The 20,221-nt window shown below is 40.4% G+C and overlaps 1 protein-coding gene across 4 annotated transcripts in view; it reads left to right on the top strand.

The window, feature by feature from the left end:
* The window catches only part of UNC5C (unc-5 netrin receptor C), a 342,899-nt gene that overhangs the window by 288,150 nt on the left and 34,528 nt on the right, over nt 1-20,221 (top strand). For 2 of the 4 annotated variants that reach the window (XM_026509692.4, XM_026509691.4), the window contains exons 8-11: nt 6,088-6,144; nt 8,156-8,347; nt 9,048-9,392; nt 12,177-12,264. In XM_026509692.4, the coding sequence (XP_026365477.1) occupies nt 6,088-6,144; nt 8,156-8,347; nt 9,048-9,392; nt 12,177-12,264 (682 nt within the window). The remainder of the gene's footprint in view (nt 1-6,087; nt 6,145-8,155; nt 8,348-9,047; nt 9,393-12,176; nt 12,265-20,221) is intronic. The other 2 variants (XM_048211818.2, XM_057309522.1) reach the window with 1 other exon arrangement.

Below are 20,221 nucleotides of genomic sequence, written 5' to 3'. Positions count from 1 at the left end.
GTTTGGAAGTTGTTTCATTTAAGCATGAAAATCTCTTAGCTTTCTCATGAATATCAATGATAACATTTCCAATGAAGAGGTATTTTATAGTTGAAATAATTAGCATTACCTCATTCAATAACTGAATTGCAAATTAAGCCATGAACATATCAAGCCCTTTTCTATTATAGCCTTGTCTCTCCTCATTTAAATGTCCTAATTAATGCCCGCACAGTACTTACATATACCGTTGAGGCTGTAGATGGAGAACTGGGATCTGACCCTTGCATTGCCGGTTCACCAGCTTTGTGATGTTAGGCAAGTCCCTTCACAACTCTATGCTCTGGCTCTTTAGTCTGCAGATGGACAGAAAAGGGTTAGAATAGGAAATTCTAATCAATGATCTATTTTAACTCCAGGGAGTTTGTGTGTTAGGAAGGGCATAGACTTGATTTTGAGGAATTTAAACCTGTCTGGTGATGCTCAGAGGTCCTGGCATTTCTCACATCAGCATATTTGCTTGATAATTTTTTCTATTAAACTATTACTTATGGCATAAAAGTCGTCTGTATTCTCTTTCTTAAAAAGCTAACCATAAGTTCATGATCAATTCGGCTATTGTCTATTATCTGTATCACATGAAAAGAAAATTTTTTTTAAAGACTAGAAAAATCAAAGCCGTTGCTGTGTATTGGAGAAATGTAGATTTATGTATAGTCTCTGGCTTTGTTTCTGAAAGTTCCCAAATATAAACCCGCCAAATAGACTGTGTTCAGGCATATTATTGCACAATTATGAGCCATGTACTCAAAGATAACTCGATGTTACTTACTACAGTATAAAACCAAGGAAAGTTTGCTTTCCTTTTTAAGATACGTGGGCACGGGCTCTGCTCTTTTATAATAGTGGAATGTCAGCTGAAAAATATGGGCAACCCCACCTCCAGTCTAGAGGATGACCTTGTGAAATTAGAAAAAGGCACTCCTTCCCCCAGTCACTTTACCACTGTCAGCTGGAACACTGTCAGATTAACAGTCCCCATCTACAGTCCACACAGTTCTGAATGGGGCCACCCAGAGTTGGACAATGCAATCTTAATTGGTGGGAGGATGGAAACCAAATTTTAATCGCAATACTTTTGGTTACTTTAAAATATCACTTCTCACCTTTGGGACTCAGTTTCCTCACCTGAAAAAGACTGGACTAGATAAATCCTGCTTTGAGTAATTGTGAGGTGTTTTCTAGCATAAGGAGCATTTCACTAACTCTTTAAGACATCCTCCTCTTGCTTCAGTTTTCTAACTATTTAGATCTTCACTTAAAGTGGCTCTCCACAATTGGACTTCCTCCAGTCCCTTTTCTCCCAGATCAGGAAAATTTCTTCATTGAAAAATAAGCATTCTTTAAAATTACTTTACATTTACTTTAAAAATCTCTAAAGGAAGTCATGGAGCTTGAGCATGTCCCATAGCAGAAGCCCCGCTCTGGGGCTAACTTCCCCTACATGCACTTCTCGAGGCTCCCGCCACCAGTGGGACAAGCCTTACATCTTTCCCGGAGCCCCGTGCCTTTGCTCCTTCTAGCAGTCCAAGAGCAATGGTTTTGGAAGTCGTTACCAATGGAGATGCATTTTGTTCCAGACGGTCCTTCCATTAGATCGTTCCTCCCATTGCAGGACGTGCCGTATCTTTGGCCCTCACTCACTAAGTACTACAAACAACTCCCTAATCATTATGACAACCAAAACACACCTCCCCTGCCCCAATTCCAAACACCCCCTTTAGAAGCGGCACTACCTCTGGTTGAGAAACTGTTTTAGCACCCAGTTGCACTCTGGCCCTGAAAACATGCTTCTGAAGCATGCCATTGTGTCATTGCCAGAAGCCACAAAGGCCGTAAACCACTTTCAAAGGAGAGCGTGAAAGAGTATACAGTATTTAAAAGAGTGCATGCTCCTGGTTTCTCAGAAAAACTGAGCTCTTTGTCTCTGTCATAACTAAGGAACCTGAAATTCACACGAATTTCCTAAGGTCATTCATTAAATAATGATCTGAGTTGACTCTACAAATAAAATCCCTTCACCTAGAGTCTTAGTGTACTTACGATGTGCATTATAATGATATTGATAGAGTTGTCATTTATCGATTGCTTGCCATGTACCAGCCCTCTACAAATCTCATTTATCCTCTCCACAATTCTATGGGAGTGAGGACCCGTGTTCCCTTACGCGGATTAGAACACTGAGACGTAGAGAAGGAAAGCAATTTGACCAGGCTGTCACAGTGAAGGGAGGAGCAGAGCTGGGATTCAAACTGAAGAATGAAAAGCTCACTTTCACTGCCTTGGCCAAGAGCACTGATGCCTTTTTTGATGGCTTACTTTCAAGTAGTAAGAAAGTTAACTGAAATCCCTAACTTAGGAGCCAGGCTGTTGATTGGGACATGAAAAACAATTACTTTGCACTGGGTTCCACCAGAGATGTTATTTTTCATTATTGCGAGGACTGCTCCCAGCAGGGTCACCTCATTAGCTGAGGAAAATGTCCCCTGTTGTTCCGTGAGAGACGGATCAGATGGAGAAGCGTAAAAACAAACTCTGAAAAGTGATTCTCTGTTCCCCTCGTTTAGGGGATGGAACAGTAATCCCCTTCTTTTCTGATTCCCAGCCTCCTAAGTGATGTTTTCGCTCTGTAGTTGCAGAAGTGTTTTGAAAAAGATGGAAAAAGTTTTATAGAGTTGCCTTCCAAAACCCTTTATCAGTGTTTCCATAATAGAGTAAATTGGGGTGTTGAACCATTAGTGAGTATACTTAATACTCGGGTCCGTTCTGAATTTCCCCATGTAGGAAAATAACAGTTTGGCTAGATTGGCCCTCAAGGGCTACAAGGAATAACTAATGGTGAGCCTGTCGTTTTTCTAAATTTCTGTTTTATTTTAGAACAGGCTCAAATGCAAACGCTCCCCCATCTGTATGGATAGACCAATTGATAGACATCTCCCAAGCCATGTGCCACAGAAGCCGTCCATAAAACCCTGTCACTTTGCTCCCTTTGCTCTTCATTATCTAGAGAAAAACCAAAGCACTCTTTTCAAAATTACATTCCATCACAGCATTTTTATTTACTCTAGGGTAAAATCAAAATGCTTCATCGTGGCCCACCAGGCCTACATGCGGCTTCTCCTCACCCCTCTGAGCCTGCCTCCTCCCTCTTCCTCTCACTCACGTCCCTCCCACACTCCATTTTTATATCAGGACTTCTCCTTTACTGTCCCTCTCTGGACCATCGTTCCCTCCTGATCTCAGCTTGGCTGATTCTTTCTCGTTGTTCAAGTTTCAGCTCAAATCCCATTTCTTTTTTAAGATTTATTTATTTATTTAAGACAGTGAAAAAGAGAGAGCGCGCGCACGCGTGAGCAGGGGGAAGGGCAGAGTCCTTGCTGAGCTCTGAGCCCCACAGGGCTCCTTCTCCCAACCCCGAGATCACGACCTGAGATGAAATCAAGAGTCAGACACTTCACCAACTGAGCCACCCAGGCGCCCCTCAAATCCCATTTCAAAAGAAAATTGCTCCCTGATTTCCTAAATGTTCGTCCCTTTATCTCCAGTCACATTGCATTCTTTTGTTCTATTTTTCAAAAGAATTTTTTTCCACATTTGAATTGATCTTATTTATTATTTTTACTTGTTTATATTCTGTTAAACTAAAGCAAAAACAGGGACTTTTCCCATCTTGTTTGTCATTGGACCCCATGCCTAGAAGAGAACCCAGTATATAATAGGGTTCAAGAGTATTTGTTAGACAAATGAGTGAATGAGTGAATGAATTCCAGTTCTGTGCCTAGAATGAAATAGAAGTTTCAGATGAATACGATAAGTCACCAAAATATTTATTGAGTTGTGCAGATCCACATAAATATGGGGAAGTTGAGATTAAAATCGAAATTATAACGTTCCTTTTTATGATTCCTTGGTCTGCCTGTCAAGAACAGGGATTCTGTTGGGAAATGGAGACAAAAGCCAAGGCATGCCCAGAACTGCTTCACGGGGAGAAATGTCGGCCATGTTGTATCTTTCTGGAGGTAGCCTTTTCCCTCTGTAAGAGACAAGTCTCCTGCTTACTCCAGCAGGCCCACGCTGATTCTTATCAAAATATTCGAGGTGGGGGGCGCCTGGGTGGCGCAGTCGTTAAGCGTCTGCCTTTGGCTCAGGGCGTGATCCCGGCGTTCTGGGATCGAGCCCCACATCAGGCTCCTCCACTATGAGCCTGCTTCTTCCTCTCCCGCTCCCCCTGCTTGTGTTCCTTCTCTCGCTGGCTGTCTCTCTCTGTCAAATAAATAAATAAAATCTTAAAAAAAAAAAAAAGAAAAGAAAAAAAATATTCAAGGTGAACATCAGACCATCCCCAGATGTATTTTAAACTGGTTTCCAGTTTCCAGGCCTTCTAACCTGCAAGAAATGCATCTTTTGACGTCCCTTTACCTAACACCTTCCCTACCAGAATGGCAGCACCAGTTACCTTGTCTCCTCTACTGGCAGTGAACTTGTATGGTCTTAAGTCTTTGGGTTTGAAAATAAATCACCTTTCTTCCAGTGCCTGTATATGTCCCAGATGTCCTTTTATTGAGTTCACGGAATACAAATGGAGAAAGGTTATTACCAGACAGAAGTGTTTAAAAATGAAAATCAAACCTAATACATGGACTCAGACAACTGGAATGAGGAATATAATATTTATAAAACCGAGTAGGAGGTTGCAATCATTGCTCTAAAATAAAGCATTAAAAATTAATTCTGAGCAAACTTGTCTGTGCTACAGCAAACCTCTCTTTCATTAAGGTAGCCCTGCATGTTTCCGCGGAATTAGTTCCCCAAAATAGGTAAATAGCTTGTAAGAGCTGAGTGTTGGGCAAACTACAGAGGGTCTACCTGAGGCACGATTTAGAGTTACCTTGACGGTTAGAGCATTACAGACCTTTAATTTTGAACCAATTAATTGTGATTCTTGCAGATTCTCTGTATTTTTTGCCCCTGAGTATTACCAGGAAAGTTTAATTCATATGCTTCTTATTCATTTTAATTTGATTAATCCAAACGGTACTGTATCATTTGATCAATTCATATGTTGCAGAATATTAAGTGTTAGGAAACTGGGGATGCCAGTTATAAGTTACACTTTTAAATTTTCTATAGATTTTTCATTTCAAAAAATGTGTATTCCACATTTTTCAATGTTTTCTCCCAGTCTTCTTCTTGAGATTATTTTTATCATTATCATCATTATCATCATCATCCTTCCTACCTTGCCATATATTAAAAAGAAAGAAAAATAAAACTGCTAGTGTTAGCTCTCCATTTATTGTTGAGATGAGGTTTTTATTTTTCTCAATTTACACTATTCTTCTGAAGCTCTAAAATAAATAACCTTATAACCTCTAGGCCCTATTGATTTTTGAATGATTTCAAATAAAAAGCATCCAGTTTCCATTGCATTGACAAATTGCTCAGTCCCGGGGCAAAACCTATTGGATTCCTTTTAAATGGAGGGACAAGAAACAACCAAAAATCCAAAAAGTGGATCTGAGATGGAGGGAGGAAGGGTGGTCTCTGCTCAGCGCAGTAAATGGGTATTTAACCTTTGACCAATGATGACAGGTCTTCTTTAGTTCTATTAGACCAAGAGCAAGCTGTTATGGTTAAATAAAAAAGAAAAAAACTGCTTAGAGCCTTGCTGAATACGTCCTGGGAATTAAAGCATATGGCAGGGATAAGGAAAAAAGATTTTCCTTATGCTAATGACCCTTGATGTCTGAAATAAATTAGATCCATTAGAGTTTATGCTCAATAAAAGAAAGACTTTAAGCACTCCAGAGTTAGTGACTCGAGACCAGTTTTGCTCTGAAATTCAATCTGCCTACTTATTAATTCTTGGTGAGGCTCCAGAGCAGACAGGAGATGCGAAATCATAATTCTGTACTGAACCAGAATTTTAAAGGACCACAGGTTTCTTTTCCTTTTCTTTTAATTAAACCATTTTTCATGCTTCGTATTTTGTTTCCCTCATTAATTTGATTTTGTTCCCATTTTTTTTCATTTTTTGTTCTTTTCAAGGTTTCCTTTATCCTATTTCAACTGAACAGAGAACCCAGAATGAATATGGATTTTCTTGTAAGTTTGATGTTTGGTTTTTATGTTGCTGAATAATCATTTAACGTGATTGCCCCCAGTTCAAGTTTACCTTTCTTTGGATCACAGATGTGCACACAGGAAATAGGCGCCTAATATATTCTAACATGAAAAACAAATTAGATTTTCACTGCTGAGGAGAAGAAAAGAGGGTCATTTTAAGCTGCTGCCAGCTTTCAAATCTATCCGTCAGCCATTCAGAGCGTCAGTCCCAATAGCCGACAAACCATATCGTGAAATATGCTGATCTAATAAAGGGCCGGGTTCAGATGCTAAAAAGTAAAGGGTTGAGAAAAGGCAGATGTGTTGAGTTAGGAAACATGCAGGTTGGACAGGTAATTACAGCCTGGTAAAGTAAAACCTTAAGGGTTTAGATAGAATATTCGGGCTGGAGTTCAAAATGCTGCAGCAGGGGCTCGAGTTCTGCCCAGCAGCACGGTGCGGTTAGCAGTGCTCACGCAACCGGGAGGGTTCGGGCAGTCACTGGTATTCCAAAAAGATCTGTCAATATCGACTTGATTGATGGGAAAGCTGATATTCTGGAAACTTTGGGAAAGATAATAGTCAAAAAAAAAATTCTCTCACATGCAGTACATTTAAACACAAAATGCTGAAAGAGATGGAGCAGATTCCAACAGGAAATTCCTCTACACTGTCCATGTCTCAAAGAAACCGTGACCCCGAGTTTGGGTGAGCCATTGGCAATCTCCTGATAAGTCATTTCCCCATATCAACGATGTGGCTGTGAGGCTTAGGACAGAATCGTGGCTCCTCAAGTCTTAGGAGACTCTGGGACTTACATATCTGAAAATTCCCTCCCCCCAGAATGCATGTGTTTATAAAATGGAGCATAAAAAGGCTGTTCTTGACCCCCTGAAATACCAGTTTAATCACCTCTTTTACAGTGAGTTGAAAAGCTTTGGTTAACTTTGCTGACAATGTTTGTGGGTCACACAGAACTAAAAACAGAGACGTAAAGGTGCTTGTGGAGTTCTGGAAAGGTTTCATTTTGTTCGTTGTGTTTCAATTCTCAGCTTCTATCACCTTCTGCGGTTGGATCAAAGCATGTTCTGTGCCACCAAGGCAATATGCAACATTTACAGGAATTTTCCTCTGGCTTTACCCAGAAACAGACCCCCAACTGACTGCACACTGTGTTGTCAAATGCTTAATTGCCTTCTGGGGTAGTCTGACCTTTCTGATCACTGAACCAGGCCTTTATCTTACTCAGTGCACCATCCAGACATATTTGATTCAGTAACGAGTAGCTCAAATGTAAAATCTCTGACCAGTGACCATGAGAAGCTCATGGTTCTCAGAGGTGATACCGAATCCATATCAAAAGCCTGGAGTTATCGGCATTGACCTCTGCCTCCCAGATCTGGGTCTTCCGAAAGCACACCTTTCAAACCCAACATCTTCCCTTCTAATATTTGTTTTGCTTAGTTACCTATACCATTCCTAGCCACCGCTTCCTTGATTTAGGGGAAAGAGAGGAGAGTGTTATGGAAAGTAATTTTATGACTTGGAATGATACTTAGGAAAATATTCTAGTTCAATAACTATACAGATTCGGAACACGCCAGATATTTCCAACAGAGTATTTATGTTTATGTTTTTGGAGAACTATCAGTGAATTCAAAGCAGCCTTCCAAACTTTTTCACCTGCAATCAGTAATGAACTTTGTTTTTTTCCCTGTGGGTTGGGATGGTTTCAGTTCCAGTTTCTTTTTATGCCTTCTAATAAATGGTCTGTTATGCTGCCCAATTCAAGATAGATTAGTGGGCGGATAGATGCAGAGTGAGAAAGGAAAAGAAATCAGAGATAATTTTCCACTGAAAGGCCACAGTCGTTTTATACAGCTTTTGAAATAGATTTGAAATTAACCTATAAAAAAAGGCAATAAATGTCTGAAAAAATTACAGCAATATGGATGTGTACTGTGGGAAATTTCTCTAAGCAGTTGGTCCAATGTTTCCTTGTCCTCCGCAGCTGCTCCTGACTCAGACGATATCGCTCTGTATGTTGGCATTGTGATAGCCGTGATAGTCTGCCTGGCCATTTCCGTAGTGGTGGCCCTGTTTGTGTATCGCAAGAATCATCGTGACTTTGAGTCTGATATTATTGACTCCTCGGCACTCAATGGAGGCTTTCAGCCCGTGAACATCAAGGCAGCGAGACAAGGTCAGTTAACATTGTACTTCACACCTGTGATCTCTGCGGGCCACCCTGTGTGGCGTCGAATCAGTGCCATTCAGCTCATGTAGCTCAGCTTGAACATAAGCTCCATGAAGACGTGGATTGGGGTCTGTTTTATCCATTATTCTGTTGACTTCATTCATATAACCAACCAGAGGTGGCAAGGTGCACAAATCATTTTTTTTCCATAGGTTTCTCTCATACTTTTAAACTTCCACTTTAAAAGAGTACACAGATTGGTTGACTGATTTCTTACATCTCCTTTTCTTTTTTTTTTTTTTTTTTTTTTTGCCTCTTGACCAGACAGCTTGCATTGATATGAATATAGTGGGGTACAGATGGATGACCTCAAATCCAGTATAGACAAGGGAAACTATTACCTGGGTCACTAAGTGGTGATCACCATCTTCGAATCCAGTCTGTTGAAATAGATAAATACCTTAGAGGCAATGAGTAGACTTGAAAGCAAAATACAGAATGAACATGTCTCTTTGTTCGTAGTCAATAATAAAATGGATCACAGTAATCCAATTGCCCTTTTTCAACAGAACCTTAGAGTCTATACATCTCTAATATTGACTGAGTTCATTTGTTTTTGGCTCAGAAAGTGTCAGGGGGAGCCTGATTAAATAGAAGTTGCCTGAATGGAGAGTGCAAATGGACTTCTTTTCTCTTTCTGATGCAGATCTCCTGGTGGTACCCCCGGACCTCACATCGGCTGCAGCCATGTACAGAGGACCTGTGTATGCTTTGCATGATGTCTCAGACAAAATCCCAATGACTAACTCTCCAATTCTGGATCCACTGCCCAACCTGAAAATCAAAGTCTACAACACCTCAGGTGCAGTCACCCCCCAAGATGACCTCTCTGAGTTTGCATCAAAGCTGTCTCCTCAGATGACCCAATCCTTGTTGGAGAATGAGGCCCTCAACGTGAAGAATCAGAGTCTAGCAAGGCAGACTGACCCATCCTGCACCGCGTTTGGTACCTTCAACTCCCTGGGGGGTCACCTTATTGTTCCCAATTCAGGTAATTCCTAGACGTCTAAATTACATAGATCTTGAAAACATGCTTTTGGACCCAAATCTTTTTCATTTGTTTGCTTTCGTGAGGCCTGAAAAGTTCGTTGTAGCCTAATCTAACCCAAATCCATCAACATTACTTGAGACAAAATCAGCAAAACCAGTCATCTTTCTCCAACCGACTCTGAAAACGCTTCCTCTAGAAACATTATACTCACAACTTTCTGCCAACGTGTAATTTAGAACTGTCATTGACCTTCTTTTTAATAGAGCTTCCGAAGGCAATGGCAAGCCAGAAGAGCTCACTGCTGTCATCACACTTTAAAAGGACAAATTAATTAGAAAACATATTAGTTGGGTCGCTTCCAATTTACTGTAGGAAGCAATACTTCAGAATACTAATTTTTAGATCAGAGGACATCATGGTAGACATCAAGTCTTCATTTATTAACTCTCTATTTCACAGTCTTCAACCTCAAGGTATCTGTAAGGTACTCACTCCCACTTCTGATAGATCTGTCTGGAATCACAGCCTTATTATGTGTAGTTTATATTTGTAGTATAATTGAATTTTCAGCTTATCATTTGGTTATCTGCTTCTAGAAGATAAGTCTCATAAAGGTCTTACAGGGTAAATTTAAGTTAGTGACTGATACTGTTGGATTAAAGTTTGATATTCATTAATCAGTAAGGGGTTTGCGCCTGTTGGTCCTAAGAGCGTTAATGGATTCCTCTGTGAATCTACCTTAGCTCTTTTGGACAACACTGAGTATTTTGCAAATACAGCAATAAGAAACAACTTGATTGGCCCCAAGTAGCAGAAGAAAATAATATAATGTGTAAATAGCCTTACAGCCAAGTAATACACAGAACCAGTGGATCTACAATCTGAATATGAACTTGTCTTTGATTCTTTCTCTGATACAGTCCCCCGTTTCAATGCCTTGCCGATTTGTCACACCATCCCTTTAAAAGTATATTTTAACAAATTAAAATCCTTAACGGGAATATCATTTTTCCTTTCATCTATACATTTTACATACCTGAGATCATATATGATATATACTTTTTTCACCTTTTTCTCTCTAATTCTCTTGCTATTGTGTGCTCTTTATAATCATGACAACATATTTTTTAAAGTCTATCACATGTTATAGATTAAAATACACCCCAGTGTTCTTTTATTGCTCAAACAGGATATTACTTACTCTCAAGGCATTTTCCCCCGTGATATTCACTGGGTTCTACCTTTCCTTCCCATTTCCATACCTGTCACTTTTTCGTGTATGAATTATTATAAAGGCTTCCTAAGTGGAAAGGAGGGAGGTAGCCTGTAGTAAATACTTTCTGTGTACCAGGCAGTGGTGATTTACATACATTATTTTACAACAAGTTAACCTAATCCGTGTCAGACCTTACTCTTACTGCTTTACAATTCATAGTTTTATTTCATTCCTATAACGTGAAGGGACATTTTATTGTTCCCATTAGAAAAAATAAAAATACCAAGGGTTGGTAGGCTCATGTGTGGCCTTCCTGCGTCCACTCTGTGCCTCCGCAAACCAGTCTACCCTCGAGGGCGACATTCTGCTTCCCAGGCCACCACAGCGTGGATGTTAACTTTTCTTCTCAAGAAGGCATGACCCGCCATTTTCAACCAGTCACATAAAGGCCTTTGAATAACTGTTCCTCCTTCACTGTCCAGTCTTTATTCTTGAGACTCTCCAACACGGTCGGGCACGTTTCCTTATTGCCCTCTGCTCAGTTGGCATATGCCCTCTCCTCGCTAATTAAATTGTAAGTCACTGAAAGACAGGAACACTGTCTTACTTCTTGGCATTCACCGTTTTGCCAAACACAATGCTCACCGTGGCGCTCCATAAATTCTTATCGAGCTGAGAAGAAACCCCATTTATTGGAATAAAATCATGGAGACAAGTATCTTCAGGTTGCTGCCCACCCTAAATTAGTCTTACAGTGTAGCCACAGACCACCAGCAGTGCCGTCCCCTGGCAGCTTACTCCAAGTTCACAGTCTCTGGGTCCCTGAGTCAGAAACCTGAACATGGGACCCAGTGGTCTGTGTTTCAGCAAGCCCTCCAGTGATTCTGATATGAGCTCAAATTGCGAAGCACCTCTGTAGGCCCGCCGAATTTAGAACAAAGCTCCATCCCCGAGGCCTACAAAATGGTATCTGTTAGCAACTACATAAAAACCTGCTTGGCCTGCTGTGACTAAAAACTAGCAGTTGTCTGTTCGTTTCCTAGAGTTATGCATGGTGAAAGAAGTTCTTCACCAATTATTATTCTGTTATGGAAAAACACTGACGCTAACCCGGTATTTCAGAAATAAATGTTTTTTGATATCATGGAGGTTAGCATTTCCCTGACTTTGAATTTTGGGGGGATTTTTTTTTCTTAAATTAGAAACGATGCATCATTACAGCTGTTTGAAATTTTAAGAGCGGTTGTTGGTTTTCCCCTCATTTTACAAGGAAAACAACAGTGGAACCATCTGTCTATTCCTTAAATAAAACAAGAGTTTAAAAAATGACATCATTCCTTTGAGTAATTCCATAACAGTTCAGAGGGAGCTGTGGTAACAAATAAGGCCAATAAGGAAGGAAGGCAGGGCAGCTATGAATATTTACATGTCTTTAGAGAAAAAGCAGGCTTGTGGCTACATGGCCACAAAATCTCCTCATTCCCTTTTCACTTGCTTCAAAGGCATTCTGTGAAGTTTCCTTTTGATTCATAGGTCTTATGTGACTGCTTTTCTCTTTTGCTATTCAGGAGTAAGCTTGCTGATTCCCGCTGGGGCCATTCCCCAAGGGAGAGTCTACGAAATGTATGTGACTGTACACAGGAAAGAAAATATGAGGTAAATATGCTTTTTCTGGTGCACTTGACTTTATCAATGTCTGACCTGGAGGAGAGTTGTGCAATCGAAAGAATAAACCCAACATATTTTTGTCTTGAGTGCCCTGCTTCCAGCATCCCCCTTTTTCCCCTAGACCTGTAAAAGGTCAGCTTCTCTTTATCTTTGAAGCTTCAGACACTTTTGCAGATCTTGAGTATGGGCCGAGGGCCAGAGACCTTTTCACAAGTGGACATGTGGCCAGGATAACTGGAAAAAATAGCCAGAAATGTAATCCATAGATCGTCTAGAGAGATACGTGGGTAGACACAGAGATATCAGCTTCATGTGGCCTGGCTCAGGAATCCAGCCCTTTCCCATTATGGGGTCAAAGGTCACAGAGATTAGACAACCCCTTAACCTCTGACCTGCCCCCCCCATGTCAGCCTGGCACTTTATCCTCACCTGCGGCGTCTTCTTTTTGTGGCTCCCCCTAGCTTAAGTGTTATCAACCTCCTTCTTATGTTCAGCACTTAAAAATTCCATATCGAGCCTTTCTAAATGGATGTAGGGTTGATTAAAGCTAGCTTGAATCACGAGGCTTTGTTTTGAATGTGCCATAATCATAAAGATGAGGTGATTTTAAGTTAAAATAACAATAGGAGTTGAAAAGTCCTAAATTCAATTTTCAGTCTGGCCTCTGACAAATCTAACAAATGGTCTCTCTTGGTTAGTTCCCACATAAAACGCGTGTATTAAATAGTGCTTTAAAGGCCTGACTGATTAATGCTTCTGAAGTACACCGCGGTCTTAAAATAAAAGACGTGGTTGAAATGAAGATCCTTACATGTAATTATCATTGCTTTTCCCCAGGGGAAAGGCGTCGGCTCTTCAGCCCTCAGCTCCACGTACAAAGCATGAGTGACAAATGTCGAACTAGGTTATCATTATAACGCATTATACCTTCCGTCTTCCCTCTCTCATCCTCAGAAAAACATCCATTTTTAGTCTTGTTCTTCAAAAGCCGAAAAGCTCTTTTATCATGCTCTCAGGTGGAGATACTGGCATTTGTAATCTGTAGGACCCAGAACAGCTTTTTCCTCAGGTGGTGTACTTTCACCTGGACAAACACTAGCCTAAGAAAATGACAGAGTTCCTTGAGCATTCTTCATGCTTAAATTTGAGTAACAGAAAATTACTAAAAGGCTCGTATTTACTCACATCAAATATTCATTTTTTTCATTCTCAATGCACAGTAACAGTCACAGGCCCTCAGTGCGCCCTTCTTTTGCAGTAGGAGAAATGAAGGCCCCTGTATATACTTATTGTCCGCTTCCTCTTGTCCAAAGTCAAGGTTGGCACCAAGTGCATCCATCCCTCGAGGCCTTTGCCAACATGGACACTTTGTTGAAACAGGAATGAGGATTGGCTCGTGCTTTATGCTGAAAAACAGTGAGGTGTTCGTGTCTCTTATCGTCCATCTGATGACCAACAGCAAGCCTTAAGGGGCTGCCGCAGGGGCGCGCCGAGGCTGAAGGGGGTGTGCGTTCACGCGCCTTGTATGGCTCTCCTTCCCACGGGGTAGCCAGCACCCTAGTCAGAATAACTGTGCATTTTAGATGAAAGCAAGAGAAAACAAAAAATTGGTAAAGCTACACACTTCTGCTTTGAGCTTCCTCTGCCTTTGACTCAAAAGAAAAGGAAACTGTATAAATCACTTCTCGCCGTCTGCACCACCTCAAGTTAGGTGCGGAGGGACTTAGTCTGCTGAACTCAGTGCGCATCAGAGAAGTTTTGTTTATATAAACGAAGCTAGAGAAACCCCAAGATCTCAAAAGGAAATACGCACAAGAGACCACGAATCAAGGCGCAAACACAGGAAGATACCTGTGGCAAATAATGAGAAATTCCTCTCTGCACTTATTTTCTGTTGTGAACTAGATGCGTTTTTCTTGTAAAAACACAATGACAAGAATGTGTTTTAGGATATTTTAATATAACTGAAGGCATAGTTCCATTTGTTCACCATGTATTCACTTTTAATTTCATTTATTCCTCACTACAACTCTGTGAGTTATGATGAGTTCCAATGTAAAGATCAAAACACGAGCGCTCTGGGGAAAACAAGTCACGTAGCCGAGTTTTTCACAGTTAACAGCTGAGGGAAGGCAAAATTCGCAGCCACGTGGTCTCACCGCGAAGCGCTTCCGCTCTCTCACAAGCCATCCATGCCTCGTTTGTAGACCGCACGAAGGCACGCCGAGCCTCTGCTGCTTCCTCTAGTGCATTCCTGAACACAGTTTCTTTCTCCTGCTCACTGAGGACCCTTTCTATCCTCACATGATCTGAGACAGAGCTTCTGAGAGAAGACTTTGGGAGAACATCAGAAGATATGAATGTTAGTTCAAGTCACTTGTAGGACAATTTTGATCATTTTTCTCCATTTTCTTTCTCTCTGATTCCCTTTATTGCATCCAAAACTGGGTGGTTTTCCAGCTGGCTGGTATCCAGCTGGTCATCTGCTGGTGTGAACTGTCTAGAGGGAGGCGTGAACTTAATTACATGTGGCAGAGTGGATGTGACAAGGGGGCCTTATCATTCCTGAATGTGCTCTAAGAGAGGGCCCTGAATCGTAGATGAGCAACCTAAATGAGCTGCAGGGACAGGACAAGCTGCCTCTGACAGGGGAGCAAAGCTGCAAGGCCGCGCTCATGATTTCTACCTCTCCCGCTTTACAGATCTCGGGAGAGGCCGCCAAGCCTCTGTTTCCCCCGTGGATGCAATTTCCATGATTAATGGCACTCACGTGGACCTTTTTGCCTTGTTTTCAGTAGCAGTTTAAAAAAAAGAGTCTGACTCAGACTGAAATTTTGCTCTTTGTCATTTCTTATTGAAAAATAATGGGAATTCAAAATACCAATGTTAATTTTCCCGTTCTCTGTATTCTGCCCTCGCTTAGTAGTTTTCTCAAAAGGCCAGAAAATCGACTTAGACATTCCAAATGTAAAGGTAAATAGAACTTTCTTGATAAACTGTGGGGCCCCATGAAAGGTCTGCAAGCAGCCAAGTGATACGAAAATAGCAGTGCATTTTAAAGCCTGAACTGGTGAAGAAGGTAGGCTGGATGAGTTGGTGGAGGGAACAGGAAGACTCCCTGAAGGCTGGTTGCCTTGTTGAGCTGTGGCCATAAACTAGGTGTGAGGAGAGAGGGGAAGAAGCTAGGCCTGAGTCTGGAGGATGAAGAGTGAAATATATTTCAGGCAAAAAAAAAAAAAAGATTTCACCACCAGTTAGAAGTATCACAGAAGAGTGACAAACACATGAATATGTACGAAATCAGCACTGGGCGCTGGGAAACGTGTAAGGGCAGGTGGTTCCAGGAAGAGGGCGAATTTTGATTTAGATGTGGGCCATGAGTGCGGCTAGGGGATGGGATTCACCCTGGTGATGCAGTCGGGGAGTCACCAGGGAAACAGAACACGTGAGGAAAAGGCAGATAAATACAGAGTTTGCATCTGGCGTGGTGCCGAGCACCGCGTGGCTCCTCAATGAGTATTTTTGAATGAATGATTGTAAGTATAATGGAGAAAAAAAACAAAAGTAAAGAGAGTTTCAAGATGGTGAAGTGGTTGCCACAGGTATTATTAAAATCGAAATGTAAAGAAAGAGAATAATGCAAGAAATCATTGGATTTGTTGACTGCAAGACATTGGTGGCCTTTAAGATTTTTCCCAAGGATGAAGTCCCAGTTAAGAAGGGTTCCAGGTGGGACTTAGTGGTGAGGCAATGTAAACTATCATATATAGGGGCTAAGTATAAATAATAAAATAGTTTGTTAAGATAGTGGACCAAAATTCTTTTATGTAAGTCATCGTATAGCAGAAAGTTTTCATTTGTTTAACCTGTTTTTGGAACTTGGTAAAATAGTAGTTGACATTATTATTTCTTAGTGAAACTCAGTGATAGTCCCCTTTTGAGCCCCCAAGTCCTTATTGCAATGTACAGCTGTATAAAGGCTCCAGGTATAGGGGGAAGAAAGTGGAGTCCAGGTATATTTAAATCTTATTCTCTCACTGTTCTCCACAGTGTTCATATACTGCAATCCTACTTATAAAGAGATTGTGGAAGGTGATTTATGAAAACACAGTCTTTACAATGGGAGGAAAAAAATTGTAAATAAGTGGATGAAAAAAAATGAGAAAATGAGAAAAAATAAGATTTGAAAAGATAAAGTCAGGTGAGCAGTTAAAGTATAAAACATTTCGTGTGATTCCCAGTGTATTTCGTGGTAATAGGTCATGAATTTACTCTTCCAAAGTTTTCAAGAGGGGAATGTGGTAAGTTACAAAATCCATGTGTCCATGAGGAAAAATACGCCCCAAAGAAGTTCAATTATTTCTCCTTTCATTCCACATGAAGAAGACATTTCTTTTTTTGTTAATACAGTGAACAGCATCCTCAAAATTAAAACAGCGGTGAGTTTTCATAGGGCTCCTTCTGTTAACGTCCCTCCATGTAAGTAGATGGGATAAGGCCCAAGTAGAAATTCAGTAAAATAATTCCATGAGGATTCAGCCATTCAGTGAGAGCATAATACTTAGCTGTTCTGGCTTCATCCAGGGATAGATTCTGGCTTGTCTAGGGAAATGGTGGCACGCCCTTCAGAGTGGCTTCCATAATTTTTTTTTTTTTTTTTTTTGCTCAATTGAGCTTTTGATAGCAAGTGAGTTAGATATTCCCTGTCAGATACCTAGAGTGCAAATATTTCAAGTTGCCAGTTATATGTGAAACCGTGTGCTTCAAAAGGCAGCTGAGCCTAGGGTGGGATTGTCATCCTGAGGGACCTGACAAAAGACATGTATGTTAATAGAAGGCATCTTGTCTCCACACAGAGGTGGATGGAGACAGATTCTCTTCAGGAAGTAATTTCTAGCTTCCTCTAGCAAACAGACCAAAAAAAAGTCTCAAGGCCCTAAACCCAGATAAGCAACCCAAAATACACCACTGTGCGAAAGAAACCAAATCACTTGTGCTGAAATCTAGCCTTGCCTGTTACTAGTTTGGGGGCCTTAGGCAAGTGTGTTAATAGCTCTAGATTTCAGTTTCGTCTTCTGGAGAAAGAAGTAATAGAAATACTTATCCCAATTCCCTTACAGGTGTGCCGTGAGCGCAAATGCGATTGCTTTTATGAAAGTTTTGTAAATCATGCCCTTCTGTGTAAAAGTTCTCCTCACTGATAACAGCAAGCAAAGGATGAGAAAATCTTTGTGACAGGAAACTCAAACTCCTCTCTGAGGCGCTTTGTCCCCGAGGCTTCAGAATCCATCCAGCATTACCATATTATCCTCGCTGGACTTTGAAAAGCTTTGAAAACTTTAATTATCGTTCATTACTGACTTTTGACTTAATTGCTGCTTCTGCAGCGAATTTTTGCTTTGTGTTCATTTCCACGTCATCTGCAGTTAATGTTTAGAGAATGCTGCAATATTTCAGGTAACACAGGAGTGGAGCCCTTTGCAAAAGCATGAGTCAGGCTTATTTATGTTTATTTTCTACCAGTTTTGTTCTGCGTATTTTAATATCCTCTCTTCATGTAAAGAAAGGAAATGTGGATTTAAACACTCTGACCTTTGGTTTCACATAGTCAAATCTTAATCTTCCCTAAATCACTCCTTCCATATACGCGTGGAAATGTTTCCAATTTCAACACTACTTCTTTCATCTTAAAAACAAAAAGATTCTTATCGTTATTTCTTCTTTGTTTTTCATTCCCCATTACGAATTCCACTTCACCACTTCCCTATTCATTACATTCTTGCACCTCACTGGGTTAATAAATTCTTTTGACACCTACTGCCCCTTCCTTCCCTTGCTATCCCTCCTCCAAGAACGGTGCCCATCAATATTGCATGCCAGGGGTGTGCTTGGAGAGTACAGGTCTGACAGCTCCCCAGCCCAGCAGGGAGGCTTCTCCCTTCTGTTCCAACTCAGTGATGAGAAGAACCCCTCCTCTTTCTGCCTCAAGCACCGGCTGCTAACAGCAGACTGAGAGACAGATGTTTCCAATCTCCATCTATATTGCAAGGACCACTTGAAATGGATTCCACTTAAATCTCCTTCCTTAAAAGTTTAATGCTCACTTCTCAAGGTACACTTCTAACTAAAAGGAGTGCTCACAAAAAGGTAGTCACTGCTATTTTTTTCCCCGCCATGGTAGGAAAAATAGAATTAGCAAGAATAAGACTACTGCCTAGGACAGATAGTGTAATATCAGCTGCACCACAATGAAACCAGAACTTCACCCATGTACTAAGAGTGAACTTCAGAGTGGAAGGAAGGAAGAAAAACTGGGTTAAGAGGAAATGAAAACTAAGGGATGAAGGGAATAGTGAAGACTTCTCAAGCTGCCAATAATCTTATTATTCCAAAAAGTACATTTCCAAGTACTTTGATAACTTTAGATTCAATAAAACTGTGTCATTATTCACTGAGGATGGAAAGATGGTAAAGACTAAAAGGAGATAAAAATTATTTTTATTTTCTAAATAGGAAGGGAAAAAAAAACATATGTTGGTGAGATCCTCGTGAAATTTTAGAATGAGAGGAAGCACTATGTCAAATATGTCAAAAGGAAAATAACTGTCAAAAGCTAAGGACTCTAAGATTTGACCTTACCCTAGCCACCACAGTTTTGTGGTTCCTGATAGATGACACAAGACTCCGGGGTCAGAGACAAAGGACAGTTTGTTACTCACAGCAATAGCACTATCAAGAGTTTGATCATTTTTGTGCCAGTTCCCAAAATCCCGGTTCCAAAACGGAGATGCAGAGAGGATCAGATGATAGCTACACACTCAGTCTATCTACACACTTGCGTTCCAGGAAGGACCTCTGAGCTCAGAGAACCTGAGTTTTTTATAATGGGAAGTAGACACGTTTGCCATTTGCTCCAAAGATAAGCAGTATCTTTATCTTCCAAGGTGATCATTATACAACTGTCTTGAAAAGACATGGAGAAACATGAAAGTTCCATGGAGAATTGTCTTTCAACTATATTTATATATAAATATATATAAAACTGCTGCCGTCACTGAGTGTTAAATTAGGTTAAGCTATAGATATAAGCTAACTTCTAGATTATTTAGCATTTAATGTATTAACCAGAGATAAAGAAAATATCTTAGAGGAAAATGCTTTTCAAGTGGCCATCACAATTATAAAGGAATTTGATATGTCCGTTATAATATCCATGTGAATGGAATAGAAAGATGAGAATTAGACAATGTATATTTTAATTGGTTTATATGGCGACAGCAACAAATTCAAGTTATTGATGTCAGGCTGGAGAGAGGTTTTAAGTAGTAGCTTTGAAAAGACCTTTGCTCTGTTCTTGCACTACAGTGCTATCCACGATTAGAACAAGAACATAAATGGCAGACATATCAGATTAATGGAGCTGAAAGACTGGAAGAGTTGGCTGATATTTGGAGGAAAGACAGCATTAAGAAATAGATGACCTGAAATTTTCTCTAAAACTATTAAGGTGAAATTAAATAGCTAAATATAAATTTCTGTACATAGGTTCAAAAGCTATCATTGCAACCACAAAACTACAGAGACAGCCTAAGAGCCTTTCATGGTAGGAATACACAGAGTGGTTAGCTTTAACAAATTACTTAAACTTCTTGGGGCTTTATTGCCTCATTTTATAAAGGAGATGCTTAACCATTTTATCTCCATCTTCCTATGTAACTCGAGCCTGCAATAATATTTATAAATAATTACTTAACCGAGAAGAATCTAAGGCAACAATTTGTGAGGCATTGCTGTAACTACATATTCCAAATCAAGGAAAGTAGTGGTCCTGCAATGCTGCCTACCTGAGTATAACGTTCATTTCCAGATGCCTCCCTTTAGTGAAGACATTGGAACCCTAACAGACATCTATATAAAAATGAAGATAGAAATATAGGGAGATATC

Source organism: Ursus arctos, unplaced genomic scaffold (genome assembly GCF_023065955.2).
Source record: "Ursus arctos isolate Adak ecotype North America unplaced genomic scaffold, UrsArc2.0 scaffold_9, whole genome shotgun sequence".
NCBI classification, from domain to species: domain Eukaryota; kingdom Metazoa; phylum Chordata; class Mammalia; order Carnivora; family Ursidae; genus Ursus; species Ursus arctos.
Note: the sequence above shows the minus strand (reverse complement) of the source record. Positions and strands in the feature narration are given on the sequence as shown.